The sequence below is a fragment of the Mesoplodon densirostris genome, chromosome 3, assembly GCF_025265405.1.
Source record: "Mesoplodon densirostris isolate mMesDen1 chromosome 3, mMesDen1 primary haplotype, whole genome shotgun sequence".
Lineage (NCBI taxonomy): Eukaryota > Metazoa > Chordata > Mammalia > Artiodactyla > Ziphiidae > Mesoplodon > Mesoplodon densirostris.
Window position 1 is genome coordinate 64200832 of NC_082663.1, and position 18031 is coordinate 64218862.

The 18031-nt window shown below is 38.7% G+C and overlaps 1 protein-coding gene across 2 annotated transcripts in view; it reads right to left on the reverse strand.

The window, feature by feature from the left end:
* Positions 1-18031, reverse strand: part of ARSB (arylsulfatase B) — a 187018-nt gene that overhangs the window by 155099 nt on the left and 13888 nt on the right. For both annotated transcript variants that reach the window (XM_060093083.1, XM_060093084.1), the window contains exons 2-3: positions 11438-11624; positions 1710-1900 (exon numbers count right to left, since the gene is read on the reverse strand). In XM_060093083.1, the coding sequence (XP_059949066.1) occupies positions 1710-1900; positions 11438-11624 (378 nt within the window). The remainder of the gene's footprint in view (positions 1-1709; positions 1901-11437; positions 11625-18031) is intronic.

Consider the following 18031-nt stretch of genomic DNA (forward strand, 5'->3'; position numbering starts at 1 on the left):
TATTGTATACTGGAACCATCAAGCTGAATCATACATACACTGGGGCTCATAGTCTCTGGTCTGGGATATAAACTGTGAAGTAGGGAGGCTTGTTAAGTACACTGAGCTCTGGAGTTAAACAGTGCAGTTTCTGATTCTGTGACCTTGAACAAGTCACCTCATTTCTCTAAGCCAGTTTGCTTACCTGTAAAATGATGCCCACCCCAAACTTCAAAGGACAGGACAAGGACCACAGTTCCCTCAAGATCTTATCTTGTTCTTTGGGTTTTTAACCTTATCTATAACATGCCAAGCCTACAGAAGAAAACTGAGAACTTAAGCCAATTACCTAGCAGTTATCTGTCCAACTACCTGAATATTGGTTTAGATCTAGATTTAAAATCTGCATATGTCTACATATTTGAGAGAATATTCCAATTTCTTCCATGTTCCACAGCAAGCATGGCCACTCCAACAGGTCAGCATGAAAGAGTAAAAAAAAAGCCAAAAGTGGGGCAAAGCTGAGGACAGACACCAGGAAAGACACTCAATGCTATGTTAGGGTAGGCAGGAAGAAACTATGTCAAAAAGGGAGTCAGGAGCCAGGTACCAAGTCTGAACAGGTATCTATACAGGAATCCAAATGGTGATCTGCACTGAGGACCTTCAGTAACTGCCAAAGAGGCAAAGCGCAGGAAACTGGAAAAACAATAACACTGCACATTCTGTAATTTGCTGTGTTAGAGTCCTATTGAAGGTCTAATTTTGAAAGCATGCTAATACAGTTCTTGATGAAGCCATATTTTGAGCCCAATATCTGACAACACAAATATCTGATTTAAAGGCATTTATAAGCTAAATCCAGAGAATTCAGCTTGAACTTGGGTTCAGGAGGTTAACTCCAGATAAACAACGACAACAACAAATGTCAAGGCTATTCAGACTCTTTTCTACTTTTATCTGTAAATAAGTCAAAAGATTTCAGCACATGACATATACAAATAGCTTCAGTATGGTCGATGTGATAAACAGGCTCATCAGTGTACCGTGTTTATAGATTAGAAGACTCAATATTGTTAAGATGTCATTGTCCCCAAGTTGGTCCGCAGATTCAATGAAATTCAAATCCAAGCAGGTACTTTTTTTTTTTTTTTTTTTTTGGTAGAAATTGGCCAGCTGCTTCTAAATAAACATGAGAATGCAGAATATTTAGAATAGCCCAAATAACCTTGGAGGAGGGGTGGGAAATACAAAGTTAGAGAACTTGCCCTGAACCTTAAGTTTGTGGATACCTAACAGAAAGTCTGCCATAATAATGCCTCATCTTGTACATAAGCCTAACATTTTTTGAAAAAGTCAATTTACTAATTACCACACCTCCACACAGGATACTAAAATAATAAAACTATATTTGTACTGAAACACTATATGCACAGCTTCTTCAAAGTGTGATCTGGGGACCACGTGCAGCAGAATCACCCTTGAGTTTCCTTAAAATATTGACATATGGATTTTTCCCAGACCTAATAAATCAGACTTTTAGAGGTGGGCTCCAGGAATTTCTATTTTTAACAAGCTTCTCAGCTGATACTGAGGTACTCTAGAATTTGAAAGCGACTCCCCTAGAATTTATTAGGTTTTTCCCTAAAGGACAGTGGCCTTTTCCTATATTCACCTGAAGAGATGCTATCTTCACACAATTTTGATATCAATAAAAAAGCAAGACTTACCTTCTCTGGTGGGTGGTTAGTTATGAGGGTTGTAGCCCTTTCAGTAAACACATTTGTTGAATACATATTTTTATACCCTGTTGCAACTTCTTCACCATCTCGAAAATCAAGAGCACATCGTGTAACATTCAGAGCGTTGATTAATGTACAGCGCTCATGGGAATAGTAATCTTCACTACCTAGAAGATATCCTACAAGGAGAATGGGAGATGAAAGTAGTCAGCATAGCATAAAACATATTAAACAAACGAAGGTTTCAGCGTTTAATTGCCTAATGCAATTGATTATCCATGTCAGGGCTAATCAAATGACAAGGGTAATCAGAGCACCATTTCTTAACATCTCTATATTTGCTAGTATAAGGCATTAAAATGTTATTGTAAAAAAAATTCAAATCCATCCCTTACCCAAGTCTTTAGAATATAAGCTCTATCACATAACTCTCAAAGTGGGTGATTCCAAGTAAATATGTTTTTAAAAATCAGAGTTTAAATTCAGTAAAGGTGATGACATTTTAATCTTTTAAAGCTATCTAATGGTTAAAATAGCATATGGTTCAGGTGATTTGTTACAAATTTTTACTCTGAGGTGATCACATAAATGAACGCAGAATTCAAATAACGTTGATATTGACCTTGGTCAACTGGCTTCAAGGTTATTTACAGAAGTAGCTCTTGGAGGCATCATCTTTAGTCAGATGCTGACACCCACTGGTGAAAGACACAAAGATTTCCAAACAGAGGATCTCTAAACATAACAACCAAAAGAGCAAACATGTGGCATTGAAATTAGATTTTTCTACGTCTGGTGATCTCAATTTCACCTCCAATTTAAGTGGCATCAATGGCCTATCCCACAATGGGACAATTGGGACAATGTTTATGTCCCAATTTAGACATAAACATGGGAGAAATGTTTTCTCTGGTTCCTGCAAACGTTCCATATTTTCCTAAAATATTAAAATAAGCTGTGCTGCATGTTATATGATTCTGTTTATATGAAATGTTCAGAATAGGCAAATCTGTAGAGACAGAAAGTAGGTTAGTGGTTGCCTAGGGCTATGAGGGTCGGGGGAAAATGGGGAGTGACTGCTAATGTGTATGGGGTTTCTTTTTTGGGGTGATGGAAATGTTCTACATTTGGATTGCAGTGACAGTGGTACAACCCTGTGAATTTATTTAAAAATCAATGAATTGAAAAAAAATCAATGAATTGTACATTTTAATGGGGTGAATTATATGGTATGTGAATTACACCTCGATAAAGCTATTCAAAAGAAATAACTGTGCTGGACTCTGAGCTATCTCCTGACAAACACTGCTTATTAACATTAAAATGAAAATAATAAAATTGGCCTCTTTCCCCAGTTCTAAATATTTCTCATAATCACAATTACAAGCCCTACATACCTTACCTAGTAAATGAATTCATTTTAAATTAATTTCCTCCTTTTCCATGATTCAGTAAATTCAAGGTCCTAAATACAATGAATATCTTAGTTTTAAGATAACTCTTTAAATGGTAATCTTTTCTCCTACATGTATAACAGAAAGGGAAAGCCAATGTGTTTACTAATTAATATGTAATCGAAAAACAAATGTATCCATGAAAATAATTTCAGTCCTTATATGGGTAATTAAAGGGGTCAGGACACTGGTGTTCTATTTGGGGTTAGTAACTGCTGGTAACACCTTGAAGAATCACTTCAGGTTCTTTATCTGTAAGAATAAACTGTTTTCTATCATTTGGGGAAATACATGCAGAGGATATACTTGATAAAAAGATGTATAAACCATAAATATTAAAAAGTTAGTACAAACAGGATTCCAATAGAACTCTTTATTCACATAATAGAACTATCTATTCACATACTTGGCCAAACTAATACCAAGCAACCATGTGACAGTCACATAGAACTTTCTCATAACAATGATTCACAAATTTGAACTTACATGCTGAGTCTAAAGGAAATGGCAGCCAATGCTTTTTGGGGAAAAATGAGAAACTACGCTTTGAACAATTAAATCTCTGACTGCTGTATTTAACAGCTTTATTGAGAATAATTCACATATCATACAAATCACTCATTTACGTTGTACAGTTCAATGGTTCTTAGTGTACTCAGAGTTGTACAGCCAGGCCCACAATCATCTGTTTTTTAACAAGTCATAACAGTGATAACAACTGCATCATCATCATGCCCTCCTTCTCTGCAAGTCTCCCTTCCATGAATGTGCGGTGGGGTGTCCGTCTGTCTAAATCCAGTTAGGCTTCTTAATTCTCATAAAAGGATATTATTTCCACCTCTGTCCAACTGAATTTTGAAATATATAATTTGGTTTAAATATATAATTTTAAAATATAAAATTTGGTTTTTAATAAAAACAATTAAAATATCCTTCCAGTTGCCAGAGTACAGGTATCGACCCATCGTTAAGCAAAGACCTCATTGAAAATTGTCAAAGGATATAGAGGCTGTTTTTTCCTCTAGAATTTCCAAGATGACAAAGAGGTCTTACACCCAAATCCTGTTTTTAACAGCTATTTAAGGATACTGAGGATGTATCCAGATTCATCAAGAAAGAATGCATTACTGATTAAGCAATGTCTGCTAGAGAACCCAGATTCCCGGGAGTGGGGCACACGGTGTCACGTCTGGATGTCCTTACATCTTGACTTAAACTGTGGTTCCAACTAGGCACTATAGAGCTGTGAGCTTCAACTTACTGTGTGGGCCCCATATAATCACTTGAACTGAAATGTACTTTGGTGCTCTGGTCCTAGCTTAACTAAAAGAGAATGTCTCAAGAAACATCTATAAGACAACCACCATTTTACTACCAAAATGATAGTTTTGAGGATGCTGTCACCTTACCTTCTCCCAAAGGAGAAATTTCTCTCAGGTCTAAGAGCCAGAAAGTGCTTTACTCTTCCTGAACATCTGGTTTCCATTTAGCTTATAAATAATGTGACTCTTATAGACTGCTTTTTTTTTTTTTTTTTTTTTGCTTTGAACATAAGAAGTCCCAAATCTCAGAGTTGAATGTGAAGTCTGCTACAGCCAGGCAGGTTGTTGTTTTTTTAATAACTCGGTGCCAAGCAACTATTCCATCTTTTTCTATTCATCCTGATTTTTTAAAAATAGATCTTTATTGGAGTATAATTACTTCAAAATACTGTGTTAGTTTCTGTTGCACAATAAATCGAATCAGCCATATGCATACACATGTCCCCATATCCCCTCCCTCTTGAGCCTCCTTCCCATCCTCCCTATCCCACCCCTCTAGGTCGTCACAAAGCACCGAGCTGATCTCCCTGTGCTATGCGGCTGCTTCCCACCAGCCAACTATTTTACATTCAGTAGTGTATATATGTCGATACTACTCTCACTTCGCCCCAGCTTCACCCTCCCACCCCATGTCCTCAAGTCCATTTTCTGTGTCTATCTCTTTATTCCTGCCCTGAAACTAGGTTCATCAGTACCATTTTTTTTTTCAGATTCCATATATATGTGTTAGCATACAGTATTTGTTTTCCTCTTTCTGAATTATTTCACTCTGTACGACAGACTCTAGGTCCATCCACCTCACTACAAATAACTCAATTTCGTTTCTTTATATGGCTGAGTAATAGTCCATTGTATATATGTGCCATATCTTCTTTATCCATTCATCTGTTGATGGACATTTAGGTTGGTTCCATGTCCTGGCTATTGTAAATAGTGCTGCAGTGAACATTGTGGTACATGACTCTTTTTGAATTATGGTTTTCGCAGGGTATATGCCCAGTAGTGGGATTGCTGGGTCATATGGTAATTCTATTTTGAGTTTCTTAAGGAGCCTCCATACTGTTTTTCATAGTGGTTTTATCAATTTACATTTGCACCAACAGTGCAGGAGGGTTCCCTTTTCACCACACCCTTTCCAGCATTTATTGTTTCTAGATTTTTTGATAATGGCCATTCTGACCGGCATGAGGTGAAACCTCATTGTAGTTTTTTTTTTTTTTTTTTGCGGTACGTGGGCCTCTCACTGTTGTGGCCTCTCCTGTTGCGAGCGCAGGCTCCAGACGTGCAGGCTCAGCGGCCATGGCTCACGGGCCTAGCCGCTCCACGGCATGTGGGATCTTCCTGGACCAGGGCACAAACCCATGTCCCCTGCATTGGCAGGCAGACTCTCAACCACTGTGCCACCAGGGAAGCCCCATCTTTGATTTCTTTCATCAGTGTTTTATAGTTTTCTGAGTACAACTCTTTTGCCTCCTTAGGTAGGTTTATTCCTAGGTATTTTATTCTTTTTGTTGCAATGGTAAATGGGAGTGTTTCCTTAATTTCTCTTTCTGATTTTTCATTGTTGGTGTATAGGAATGCCAGAGATTTCTGTTAATTTTGTATCCTGCAACCTTACCAAATTCATTGATTAGTTCTAGTAGCTTTCTGGTGGCAGCTTTAGGATTTTCTATGTATAGTATCATGTCATCTGCAAACAGTGACAGTTTTACTTCTTCTTTTCCAATTTATATTACTTTTATTTCTTTTTCTTCTCTGATTGCTGTGGCTAGGACTTTCAAAACTATGTTGAATAACATTGGTGAGAGTGGACATCCTTGTCTTGTTCCTGATCTTAGTGGAAATGCTTTCACCACTGAGTATGATGCTTGCTGTGGGTTTGTCCTTTATTTATATGACCTTTATTATGTTGAGGTAGGTTCCCTCTATGCCCATTTTCTGGAGAGTTTTTTTTTTTTTATCATAAATGGGTGTTGAACTTTGTCAAAAGCTTTTTCTGCATCTATTGAGATGATCATATGGTTTTTATTCCTTAATTTGTTAATGTGGTGTATCACATTAATCTTCACATATTAAAGAATCCTTACATCCCAGGGATAAATCTCACTTGATCATGGTGTATGATCCTTTTAACATGCTGTTGGATTATGTTTACTACTATTTGTTCAGGATTTTTTTATCTATGTTCATCAGTGATATTGGTCTGTAATTTTCTTTTTTTGTAGTATCTTTATCTGGTTTTGGTATCAGGGTGATAGTGGCCTCATAGAATGAGTTTGGGAGTATTCCTTCCTCTGCAATTTTTTGGAAGAGTTTGAGAGGGATGGGTGTTAGCTCTTCTCTAAATGTTTGATAGAATTCACCTGTGAAGCCATCTGGTCCTGGACTTTTGTTTGTTGGAAGATTTTTAATTACAGTTTCAATTTCATTACTTGTGATAGGACTGTTTATATTTTCTAATTCTTCCTGGTTCAGTCTTGGAAAATTGTACCTTTCCAAGAATTTGTCCATTTCTTCGTGGTTGTCATTTTTTTTGGCATATAGTTGTTTGTAGCAGTCTCTTAAAATCCTTTGCATTTCTGCAGTGTCAGTTGTCATTTCTCCTTTTTCATTTCTAACTTTATTGATTTGCATCCTCTCCCTTTTTTTCATGATGAGTCTGGCTAAGAGTTTACCAATTTTGTTTATCTTCTCAGAGAACCAGCTTTTAGTTTTATTGATCTTTGCTTTTGTTTTCTTTGTTTCATTTATTGCTGCTCTGATCTTTATGATTTCTTTCCTTCTACTGACTTCAGGTTTTCTTTGTTCTTCTTTCTTTAGTTGTTTTAAGTGTAGGGTTAGATTGTTTGAGATTTTTCTTTTTTCTTAAGATGAGATTGCATTGCTATAAACTTCCCTCTTAGAACTGCTTTTGCTGCATCCCATAGGTTTTGGGTCGTCATGTTTTCATTGTCATTTGTTTCTATGTATTTTTATTTCTTCTTTGATTTCTTCAGTGATCTCTTGATTATTTAGTAGCACACTGATTAGCCTCCATGTATTTGTTTTTTTACAGTTTTTTTCCTGTAATTGATTTCCAATCTCACAGTGTTGTGGTCAGAAAAGATGCTTGATACAATTTCAATTTTCTTAAATTTTCAAAGGCTTGATTTGTGACCCAAGATGTGATCTATCCTGGAGAATGTTCCATGTGCACTTGAGAAGAAAGTGTATTCTGCCACTTTTGGGTGGAATGTTCTATAAAAATCAATTAGATCTATCTGATCTATTGTGTCATTTAAAGCTTGTGTTTCCCTATTTGTTTTCTGTTTGGATGATCTGTCCATTGGTGTAGGTGGGATGTTAAAGTCCCCTACTATTATTGTGTTACTGTCGATTTCTCCTTTCATGGTTGTTAGCATTTGCCTTATATATTGAGGTGCTCCTATGTTGGGTGCATAAACATTTATAATTGTTATATTTCTTCTTGGATTGATCCCTTGATCATTATGTAGTATCCTTCCTTATCTCTTGTAGCAGTCTTTATTTTAAAGCCTATTTTATCTGATACAAGTATTGCTAATCCAGCTTTCTTTTGGTTTCCATTTGCATGGAATATCTTTTTCCATCACTTCACTTTCAGTCTGTATGTGTCCCTAGGTCTGAAGTGGGTCTATTGTAGACAGCATATATATGGGTCTTGTCTTTGTATCCATTCAGCCAGTCTATGTCTTTTGGTTGGGACATTTAATCCATTTACATTCAAGGTTATTATTGATATGTATGTTCCTATTACCATTTTCTTAATTGTTTTGGGTTTGTTTTTTGTGGGTCTTTTTCTTCTCTTGTTTTTCCTGCTTAGAGAAGTTTCTTCAGCATTTGCTGTAAAACTGGTTTACTGGTGCTGAATTCTCTTAGCTTTTGCTTGTCTGAAAAGCTTTTCACTTCTCCATCGAATCTGAATGAGATCCTTGCTGGGTAGAGTAATCTTGGTTGTAGGTTTTTCTCTTTCACCACTTTAAGTATATCCTTCCACTCCCTTCTGGCCTGCAGAGTTTCCACTAAAAAATCAGCTTATTACCTTATTGGGATTCCTTTGTATGTTATTTTTTGTTTTTCCCTTGCAGCTTTTAATATTTTTTCTTTGAATTTAATTTTTGTTAATTTGATTAATATGTGTCTTGGTGTGTTTTTCCTAGGGTTTATCCTGTATGGGATTCTCTGTGCTTCCTGGACTTGGGTGACTATTTCCTCTCCCATATTAGGGAAGTTTTCAACTATAATCTCTTCAAATATTTTCTCAGACCCTTTCTTTTTCTCTTCTTCTGGGACCCCTATGATTCAAATGTTGGTGTGTTTAGTGTTGTCCCAGAGGTCTCTGAGATTGTCTTCAATTCTTTTCACTCTTTTTTCTTTATTCTGCTCCTTGGCAGTTACTTCCAGCTCACTTATTCATTTTTCTGCCTCAGTTATTCTGTTACTGATTCCTTCTAGTGTATTTTTCATTTCAGTTATTATGTTGTTCACCTCTGTTTGTTTGTTCTTTAGTTCTTCTAGATCTTTGTTAAACATTTCTTGTATTTTGTTAATCTGTGCCTCCATTCTATTACCGAGATTCTGGATCATCTTTACTATCATTACTCTGAATTCTTTTTCAGGTAGATTGCCTATTTCTTTTTCATTTATTTGGCCTTATAGGTTTTTACCTTGCTCCTTCATCTGTGACATATTTTTTTGCCATCTCATTTTTTTTTTTCAATAAGTGGGATTGTGTTCCTGTCTTACTGGTTGTTTGACCTGATGCTTCCAACACTGGGGTTAGTAGGCTATTGGGTAGAGCTGGGTCTTGCCTGAGATGAGGAATTCCATGAGACCTCACTCTGATGAATATTCCCCATGGTCTGAGGTTCCCTGTTAGTCCAGTGGTTCAGACTCAGAGCTCCCACTGCAGGAGCTTCGGCCTGACCCCAGGCTTGTGAATCAAGATAGTGCAAGCCACCTGGGGAGGCAAAAAAAAAAAAAAAAAAAAAAAAGAAAAACCAAAAAAACAATAACAAAGTAAAAAATAAAATTAGGCTAGAAAACTAACGGGAAGAATATAAAAATAAAAATATAGATGAATCAACAACTGGAATATACAACAGTACCACAATAGTAAAAAAAGGAAGGAGGGAAAAAAGGTGGGGGAAGGCCTTGGCTGTGGAGGGTGGGGGCTAAGCAAGGGTGAGGTTTGGGTGGTGGGCAGGGCTGATGCTCAGGACCCACAGGGCTGGAAAAGGCCCTGGAGGGTGTGTGTGGGGGGGTGGGGCGGTTAGGCTCAAGGAACAGAAGGGGCCCAGGCATGCCCCCCAGCCCTGGTCTCAGAGGGCAGGGGACCTCACCTGGGAGTCCAGCAGGCTTCCTGGGCTCAAGTGGGCAGGGAAAACAACCTCCTCTCCTCTCCTGCTCCTCTGGTCTGGGAGGGGCCCTCCCGCCTGCCTCTCCTGATCTCCTCAGCCTCTCTCCTATGCCCGTAAGAACCTATGCAGCCTGGAGGGGGCTTTGGAGGGCAGGGGATAGGCCTGGGAGCTCAGCAGGCTCCCTGGGCCCGAGTGAACAGGTCAATCACCCTCCACTCCTCTCCCGCTTCTCCCAGAAGGCCCCTCCCGCCTGCCTCTCCTAATCCCCCTGGCCTCAGGGATGCCATCCTGTCTGGCCTCCACTTCTCCTCCCGCTTCAGTCCCCTTACGTCCTACTGGTTCACTTTGGGGTTCCTCCTGTCTCCTTGGGTGTCAGAGTCCCCCACCAGGGGCCAGCAGGCACCCTAGCTGTGGGGAGACACTAACTCCACCTCTTCCCATACCGCCATCTTGACTCCACCTCCTCTCACCCTGATTTTTAAATTCTATTTATTTTTTAAAAATTTATCTTCATGGTGTGCTCCTTTTTGTATATGGCAGTTTGTAAATAAATGAAGAGACAAATGGGAGGTAGGTAGGGAGCTAAACAGCTAGACAGATAAAACAGAATAGCTAGATGGAAAGCAAAATATGAGAGGGGAAGTTGGGGGTGAGAGGTGGGATGAACTGGGAGATTGCGAATGATGTATATACACTAATATGTATAAAATAGATATCTAATAAGAACCTGCTGTATAGCACAGGGAACTCTATTTCACTTCGCTGTACAGTAGAAACTAACAAACATTGTAAAACAGCTACACCCCAATTTAAAAAAAAAAGCAAACTATGAAAAGAACTTGACAGAAAGCTATGTCACCCCTGGCAAGATAAATAGATAAACAGGTTGTTAAGAAATGGTTTGTAACAGTTTTAAATAGAGTATATATATATTTTTTAAAAACTGTAGGCTTTATATTTATTTTTATAGGGCTATCAAATCCATAAAATACTTATTATTTTGTATCTTTCCTATTACCATTTGTTATTTACCCTCCCATTTTCTTTATTTGATCTATCTTCCCCAACCTAGTAATTTCAAAAACAGATATCACAGAAGGAAAGAAGGATGCCAATTGGAAAAGAGTCTTATCATCTCCAGGAAATACAAAATAAAACCTTTGAACACAACTCACGAGGAGAAAAAAAGATCCTGAACCTTTGTGAAGGAAATATTCTTGTATTGCGTTTTGCCTGGAATTTTTTAAAAAAATCAATCTGTATCCCCCTTTGGTAATAAGGTTCTCTAAGAGTAGAGTGGTCTCTGACTTGGAGGTAGCAGACTCTGCAATGGCCCCTACGTGGCATGTAGAACCCTGGCAAATATAACTGCCTGTCCCATCACAAGCTGAGTGCACAGCCATGTTTACGGTGGTAGCATTAGACAGTGGCCCCACGGCAGTGCTGACTGATTCACTCTGTGTTCAAGTTTCCAGTTATTTCATTTGATTACACTTGGCTGTGTTTTATGAGAGGGCTGCAGTTGGCCTGAGTTGTTAAAGAAACATGTGCATTTCCATTACCAAAGTAGGTATCAAATCCTCGGCGGGTTGGAAGACATTCTTTCCTGTACATTCCCAGGTGCCATTTTCCGACCATGTGGGTAGCGTAGCCTGCTTCTTTTAGAAGCTGGGGCAGGAGTTTTTCATCCAGAGGAATGCAGCTGGGCTGACAGGGCCAGATTATTTGGTGCTGTAAACCTGTGTGGATCTTAAAATAGATAAACATAAAATTATGGATTAATGATGTTGAAACATTCTGAACAAGCAGATAAAGTGGTTGCCTAATTTACTGGACATATGTGTAAACATGCATGTTTAATTCTATTTCTGTACCAGTTAAAGGCATTTCTAAAAGGCATTTTTCTCACTTATTCAAATAAGGTAATAGACATAAATAAGAATTTGAAAGAAATGAATAAAAGCAGTCTAACAAACATTAGATAGTTTCAACAAATATTTATCCAGGAACTATGTTAGAAACTGTTAAGTTTTCACTTCCTAACTCAAAAAAGTAGCCATGATATGAAGTGTGGATCTATCAAGGAAAAAGTGTTCCAATTTCTATGCACATGAGGTGTTGGTGTTTGATTAGAAGAAGCTTCTATAATCTTTCAAGACTTGATTTTTTCAAAGGGTATAATGAAGATAATGATTTGCATTTCTTATTCTACCTTACATAAAGCATAATTTCAAAAGACAGTGACCAACTTTTCCTTAAAAAAAAAAAAAAAAAGTGGCCATCTGATCCATAGGTTAGAAGTGGCTCCCACAAGTATCACCAGTATCACCAGTATCACCAAGTATCCCACAAGTATCACTCCCACCAAGTATCCCACAAGTATCACCCACAAGTATCACACAACTAAGTTTAAGAAATTATCACATGTTGAGTCTTGGTGTAATATTAAAATAGAATACCCACAATTTTATGAAAAGGCTATTAAAATAACCCTCTCTTGGGGACTTCCCTGGTGGCACAGTGGTTAAGAATCCGCCTGCCAATGCAGGGGACCCAGGTTCGAGCCCTGGTCCAGGAAGATCCCACATGCCACGGAGCAACTAAGCCCGTGCACCACAACTACTGAGCCTGTGCTCTAGAGCCCACAAGGCACAGCTACTGAAGTCCGCATGCCTAGAGCCTGTGCTCCGCAACAAGAGAAGCCACGGCAACGAGAAGCCTGCACACCGCAATGAAGAGTAGCCCCCACTTGCCGCAACTAGAGAAAGCCACGCACAGCAATGAAGACCCAATGAAGCCAAAAGTAAATAATAAAATAAATTTATTAAAAAACAAAAACAACAAAACCCTCTCTTTTCCAACTACATATCTGTGTGAGGCTGGATGTTCTTCAACAACTTTTACCAAAACAATATACAGTTGACCTTTCAACAACTGGGGGTTAGGGGCACTAACCCCTGTGCAGTTGAAAATATAAGTATAACTTTACAGGTGGCCACATCCAGGGATTCAACCACAGATCGTGCAACATCATAGTACGTATTTAGTGAACAAAATCCACGTATAAGTGGACCCTCACAGTTCAAATCCATGTTGTTCAAGGGTCAACAGTATTGCACAGGTTGAATGCAGAAGCAGATGTAACAATCTAGCTATCTTCTATTAATAGGAAACACGTACAAAAATACAAAACAGGGAGATTGGTTCAAGATGGCAGAGTAGAAGGACGTGCGCTTACTCCCTGTTGTGAGAGCACTGGAATCACGACTAACTGATGAACAAGCATTGACAGGAAGACACTGGAACTCACCAAAAGAGATATCCCATATACAAAGACAGAGGAGAAGCTGCAATGAGATGGTAGGAGGAGTGCAATCACAATAAAATCAAATCCTATAACTGCTGGATGGGTGACTCACAAACTGGAGAACAATTATACCACAGAAGATGACCCACTGGAGTGAAGGTTCTGAGCCCCATGTCAGGCTTCCCAACCTTGGAGTCCAGCAATAGGAGGAGGAATTCCCAGAAAACCAGAATTTGAAGGCTAGTGGGATTTCATTGCAGGACTTCAACAGGACTGGGGAACACAGAGACTCCACTTGTGGAGGGCACGAACAAAGTAGTGTGTGTATCAGATCCCAGAGGGAAGGAGCAGTGACCCCCCATAGGAGACTGAACCAGACCTACCTGCTAGTTTTGGAGGGTCTCCTGCAGAGGCGGGGGGTGGCTGTGGGTCACCACAGGGACAAAGACAGTGGCAGCAGAAGTTCTGGGAAGTACTCCTTGGCGTGAGCCCTCCCAGGGTCCACCATTAGCCCTACCAAAGAGCTTGAAGCCTCCAGTGCTGGGTCGCCTCAGGCCAAACAACCAACAAGGAGGGAACTCAGCCCCACCCATCAGCAGACAAGCGGACTAAAGTTTTACTGAGCTCTGCCCACCAAAGCAACAGCCAGCTCTGCCCACCACCAGTCCCTCCCATCAGGAAGCTTACACAAGCCTCTTAGATAGCCTCATCCACCAGAGGGCAGACAGCAGAAGCAAGAAGAACTACCATCCTGCAGCCTGTGGAATGAAAACCACATTCACAGAAAGATAGACAAAATGAAAAAGCAGAGGACTATGTATCAGATGAAGGAACAAGATAAAACCCCAGAAAAACAACTAAATGAAGTGGAGATAGGCAACCTTCCAGAAAAAGAATTCAGAATAATGATAGTGACGATGATCCAGGGCCTTGGAAAAAGACTGGAGGCAAAGATCAAGAAGATGGAAGAAATGTTTAACAAAGACCTCAAAGAATTAAAGAACAAACACCTAGAAGAATTAAAGAACAAACAAGCAGAGATGAACAATACAATAACTGAAATGAAAAATAAACTAGAAGGAATCAATAGCAGAATGGCTGATGCAGAAGAACGGATAAATGACCTGCAAGAAAGAATGCTGGAATTCACTGCCTCAGACAGAATAAAGAAGAAAGAATGAAAAGAAATGAAGACAGCCTAAGAGACCTCTGGGAAAACATGAAACGCTCCAACATTTGCATTATAGGGGTCCCACAAGGAGAAGAGAGAGAGAAAGGACCTGAGAAAATATTTGAAGAGATGATAGTCAAAAACTTCCTTAACACGGGAAAGGAAATAGCCACCCAAGTCCAGGAATCACAGAGTCCCAGGCAGGATAATTCCAAGGAGGAACACACGAAGACACATAGTAATCAAATTGACAAGATTAAAGACAAAGAAAAATTATTGAAAACAACAAGGGAAAAATGACAAATAACATACAAGGGAATCCCATAAGGTTAACAGCTGATTTCTCAGCAGAAACACTACATGCCAGAAGGAAGTGGCACGATATATTAAAAGTGATGAAAGGGAAGAACCTACAACCAAGATTACTCTACCCGGCAAGGATCTCATTCAGATTTGATGGAGAAATCAAAAGCTTTACAGACAAGCAAAAGCTAAGAGAATTCAGCACCACCAAACCAGCTCTACAACAAATGCTAAAGGAACTTCTCTAAGTGGGAAACACAAAAGAAGAAAAGGACCTACAAAAACAAACACAAAACAATTATGAAAATGGTAATAGGAACATACAAATTGATAATTACCTTAAATGTGAATGGATTAAATGTTCCAACAAAAAGACACAGGCTCGCTGAATGGATACAAAAACAAGACCCATATATATGTTGTCTACAAGAGACCCACTTCAGACCTAGGGACACATACAGATTGAAAGTGAGGGGATGGAAAAAGATAATCCATGCAAATGGAAATCAAAAGAAAGCTAGAGTAGCAATACTCATATCAGATAAAAAGGACTTTAAAATAAAGAATGTTACAAGAGACAAGGAAGGACACTATACAATGATCAAGGGATCAATCCAAGAAGAAGATATAACAATTATAAATATATATGCACCCAACATAGGAGCACCTCAATACATAAGGTAAATGCTAACAGCTATAAAACAGGAAAGCGACAGTAACACAATAATAGTGGGGGACTTTAACATCTCACTTACACCAATGGACAGGTCATCCAGACAGAGTATTAATAAGGAAACAAAAGCTTTAAATGACACAACAGACAAGGTAGATTTAATTGACATTTATCGGACAATCCACCCAAAAACAGCTGATTACACTTTCTTCTCAAGTGCACATGGAACATTCCCCAGGACAGATCACGTCTTGGGTCACAAATCAAGCCTCGGTAAATTTAAGAAAATTGAAATCATATCAAGCATCTTTTCTGACCACAACACTGCGAGATTGGAAATCAATTACAGGGTAAAAAACGTAAAAAAACCAAACACATGGAGGCTAAACAATGCATTACTAAATAACCAAGAGATGGCTGAGGAAATAAAAAAATACCTAGAGACAAATGACAATGAAAACACGACGATCCAAACCTTATGGGATGCAACAAAAGCAGTTCTAAGAGGGAAATCTAGAGCAATACAATCCTACCTCAATAAACAAGAAAAATCTCCAATAAACAATCTAACCTTACACATAAAGGAAGTAGAGAAAGAAGACCAAAGAAAACCGAAAGTTAGCAGAAGGAAAGAAATCATAAAGATCAGAGCAGAAATAAATGAGATAGAAACAAAGAAAACAACAGTAAAGATCAATAAAACTAAAAGCTAGTTCTTTGAAAAGATAAACAAAATTGGTAAACCTTTAGCCAGACTCAACAAGAAAAAGAGGGAGAGGACTCAAATCACTAAAATTAGAAATAAAAAAAGAGAAGTTACAATGGACTTCGCAGAAATACAAAGCATCATAAGAGACTACTCCAGGCAACTCTATGCCAATAAAATGGATAACCTGGAAGAAACAGACAAATTCTTAGAAAAACACAACCTTCTGAGACTGAACCAGGAAGAAATAGAAAATATGAACACACCAATCACAAGCAATGAAATTGAAACTGTGATTAAAAATCTTCCAACAGGGCTTCCCTGGTGGCGCAGTGGTTGAGAGTCCGCCTGCTGATGCAGGGGACACGGGTTCGTGCCCCGGTCCGGGAGGATCCCACATGCCATGGAGAGGCTGGGCCCGTGAGCCATGGCCGCTGAGCCTGCGCGTCCGGAGCCTGTGCTCCGCAACGGGAGAGGCCACAACAGTGAGAGGCCCGCATACCGTGAAAAAAAAAAAAAATCTTCCAACAAACAAAAGTCCAGGACCAGATGGCTTCACAGGTGAATTCTATCAAACATTTAGAGAAGAGATAACACCCATCCTTCTCAAAGTCTTCCAAAAATTGCGGAGGAAGGAACACTCCCAAACTCATTGTATGAGGCCACCATCACCCTGATACCAAAACCGGACAAAGATACTACAAAAAAAGAAAATTACAGACCAATATCACTGATGAATATAGACGTAAAAATCCTCAAGAGTACTAGCAAACAGAATCCAATAATGCATCAAAAGTATCATACACCATGATCAAGTGGGATTTATCCCAGGGATGCAAGGGTTCTTCAATATATGCAAATCAATCAATGTGATACACCATATTAACAAATTAAAGACTAAAAACCATACGATCATCTCAATAGAAGCAGTAAAAGCTTTTGACAAAATTCAACACCTATTTAGAATAAAAACTCTCCAGAAAGTGGGCGTAGAGGGGACCTACCTCAACATAATAAAGGCCATATACGACAAACCCACAGCAAGCATCATTCTCAATGGTGAAAAACTGAAAGCATTCCCTCGAAGATCAGGAAGAAGACAAGGATGTCCACTCTCGCCACTGTTATTCAACATAGTTTTGGAAGTCCTAGCCACAGCAATCAGAGAAGAAAAAGAAAGAAAAGGAATACAAATTGGAAAAGAAGAAGTAAAACTGTCACTGTTTCCAGATGACTTGATAGTATACATAGATAATCCTAAAGATGCCATGAGAAAATTACTAGAGCTAATCAATGAATTTGGTAAAGTTGCAAGATACAAAATTAATGCACAGAAATCTCTTCCATTACTATACACTAACAACAAAAGATCAGAAAGACAAATTAAGGAAACAATCCCATGCACCACTGCAACAAAAAGTATAAAACACCCAGGAATAAACCTACCTAAGGAAGTAGAAGACCTGTACTCAGAAAAGTATTAGACACTGATGAAAGAAGTCAAAGACGACACAAACAGATGAAGAGAAATACCATGTTCTTGGACTGGAAGAATCAATATTGTGAAAATGACTATACTACCCAAAGCAATCTATAGATTTACTGCAATCCCTATCAAATTACCAATGGCATTTTTTACAGAACTAGAACAAAAAATCTTAAAATTTGTATGGAGATACAAAAGACCCCAAATAGACAAAGCAATCTCAAGGGAAAAACACAGACCTGGAGGAATCAGACTCCCTGACTTCAGACTATATTACAAAGCTACAGTAATCAAGAGAATATGGTAGTGGCACAAAAACAGAAATATAGATCAATGGAACAGGATAGAAAACCCAGAGATAAACTCATGCACCTATGGTCAACTAATCTATGACAAAGGATGCAAGGATATACAATGGAGAAGACAGTCTCTTCAATAAGTGGTGCTGGGAAAACTGGACAGCTACATGTAAAAGAATGAAATTAGAACACTCCCTAACACCATACACAA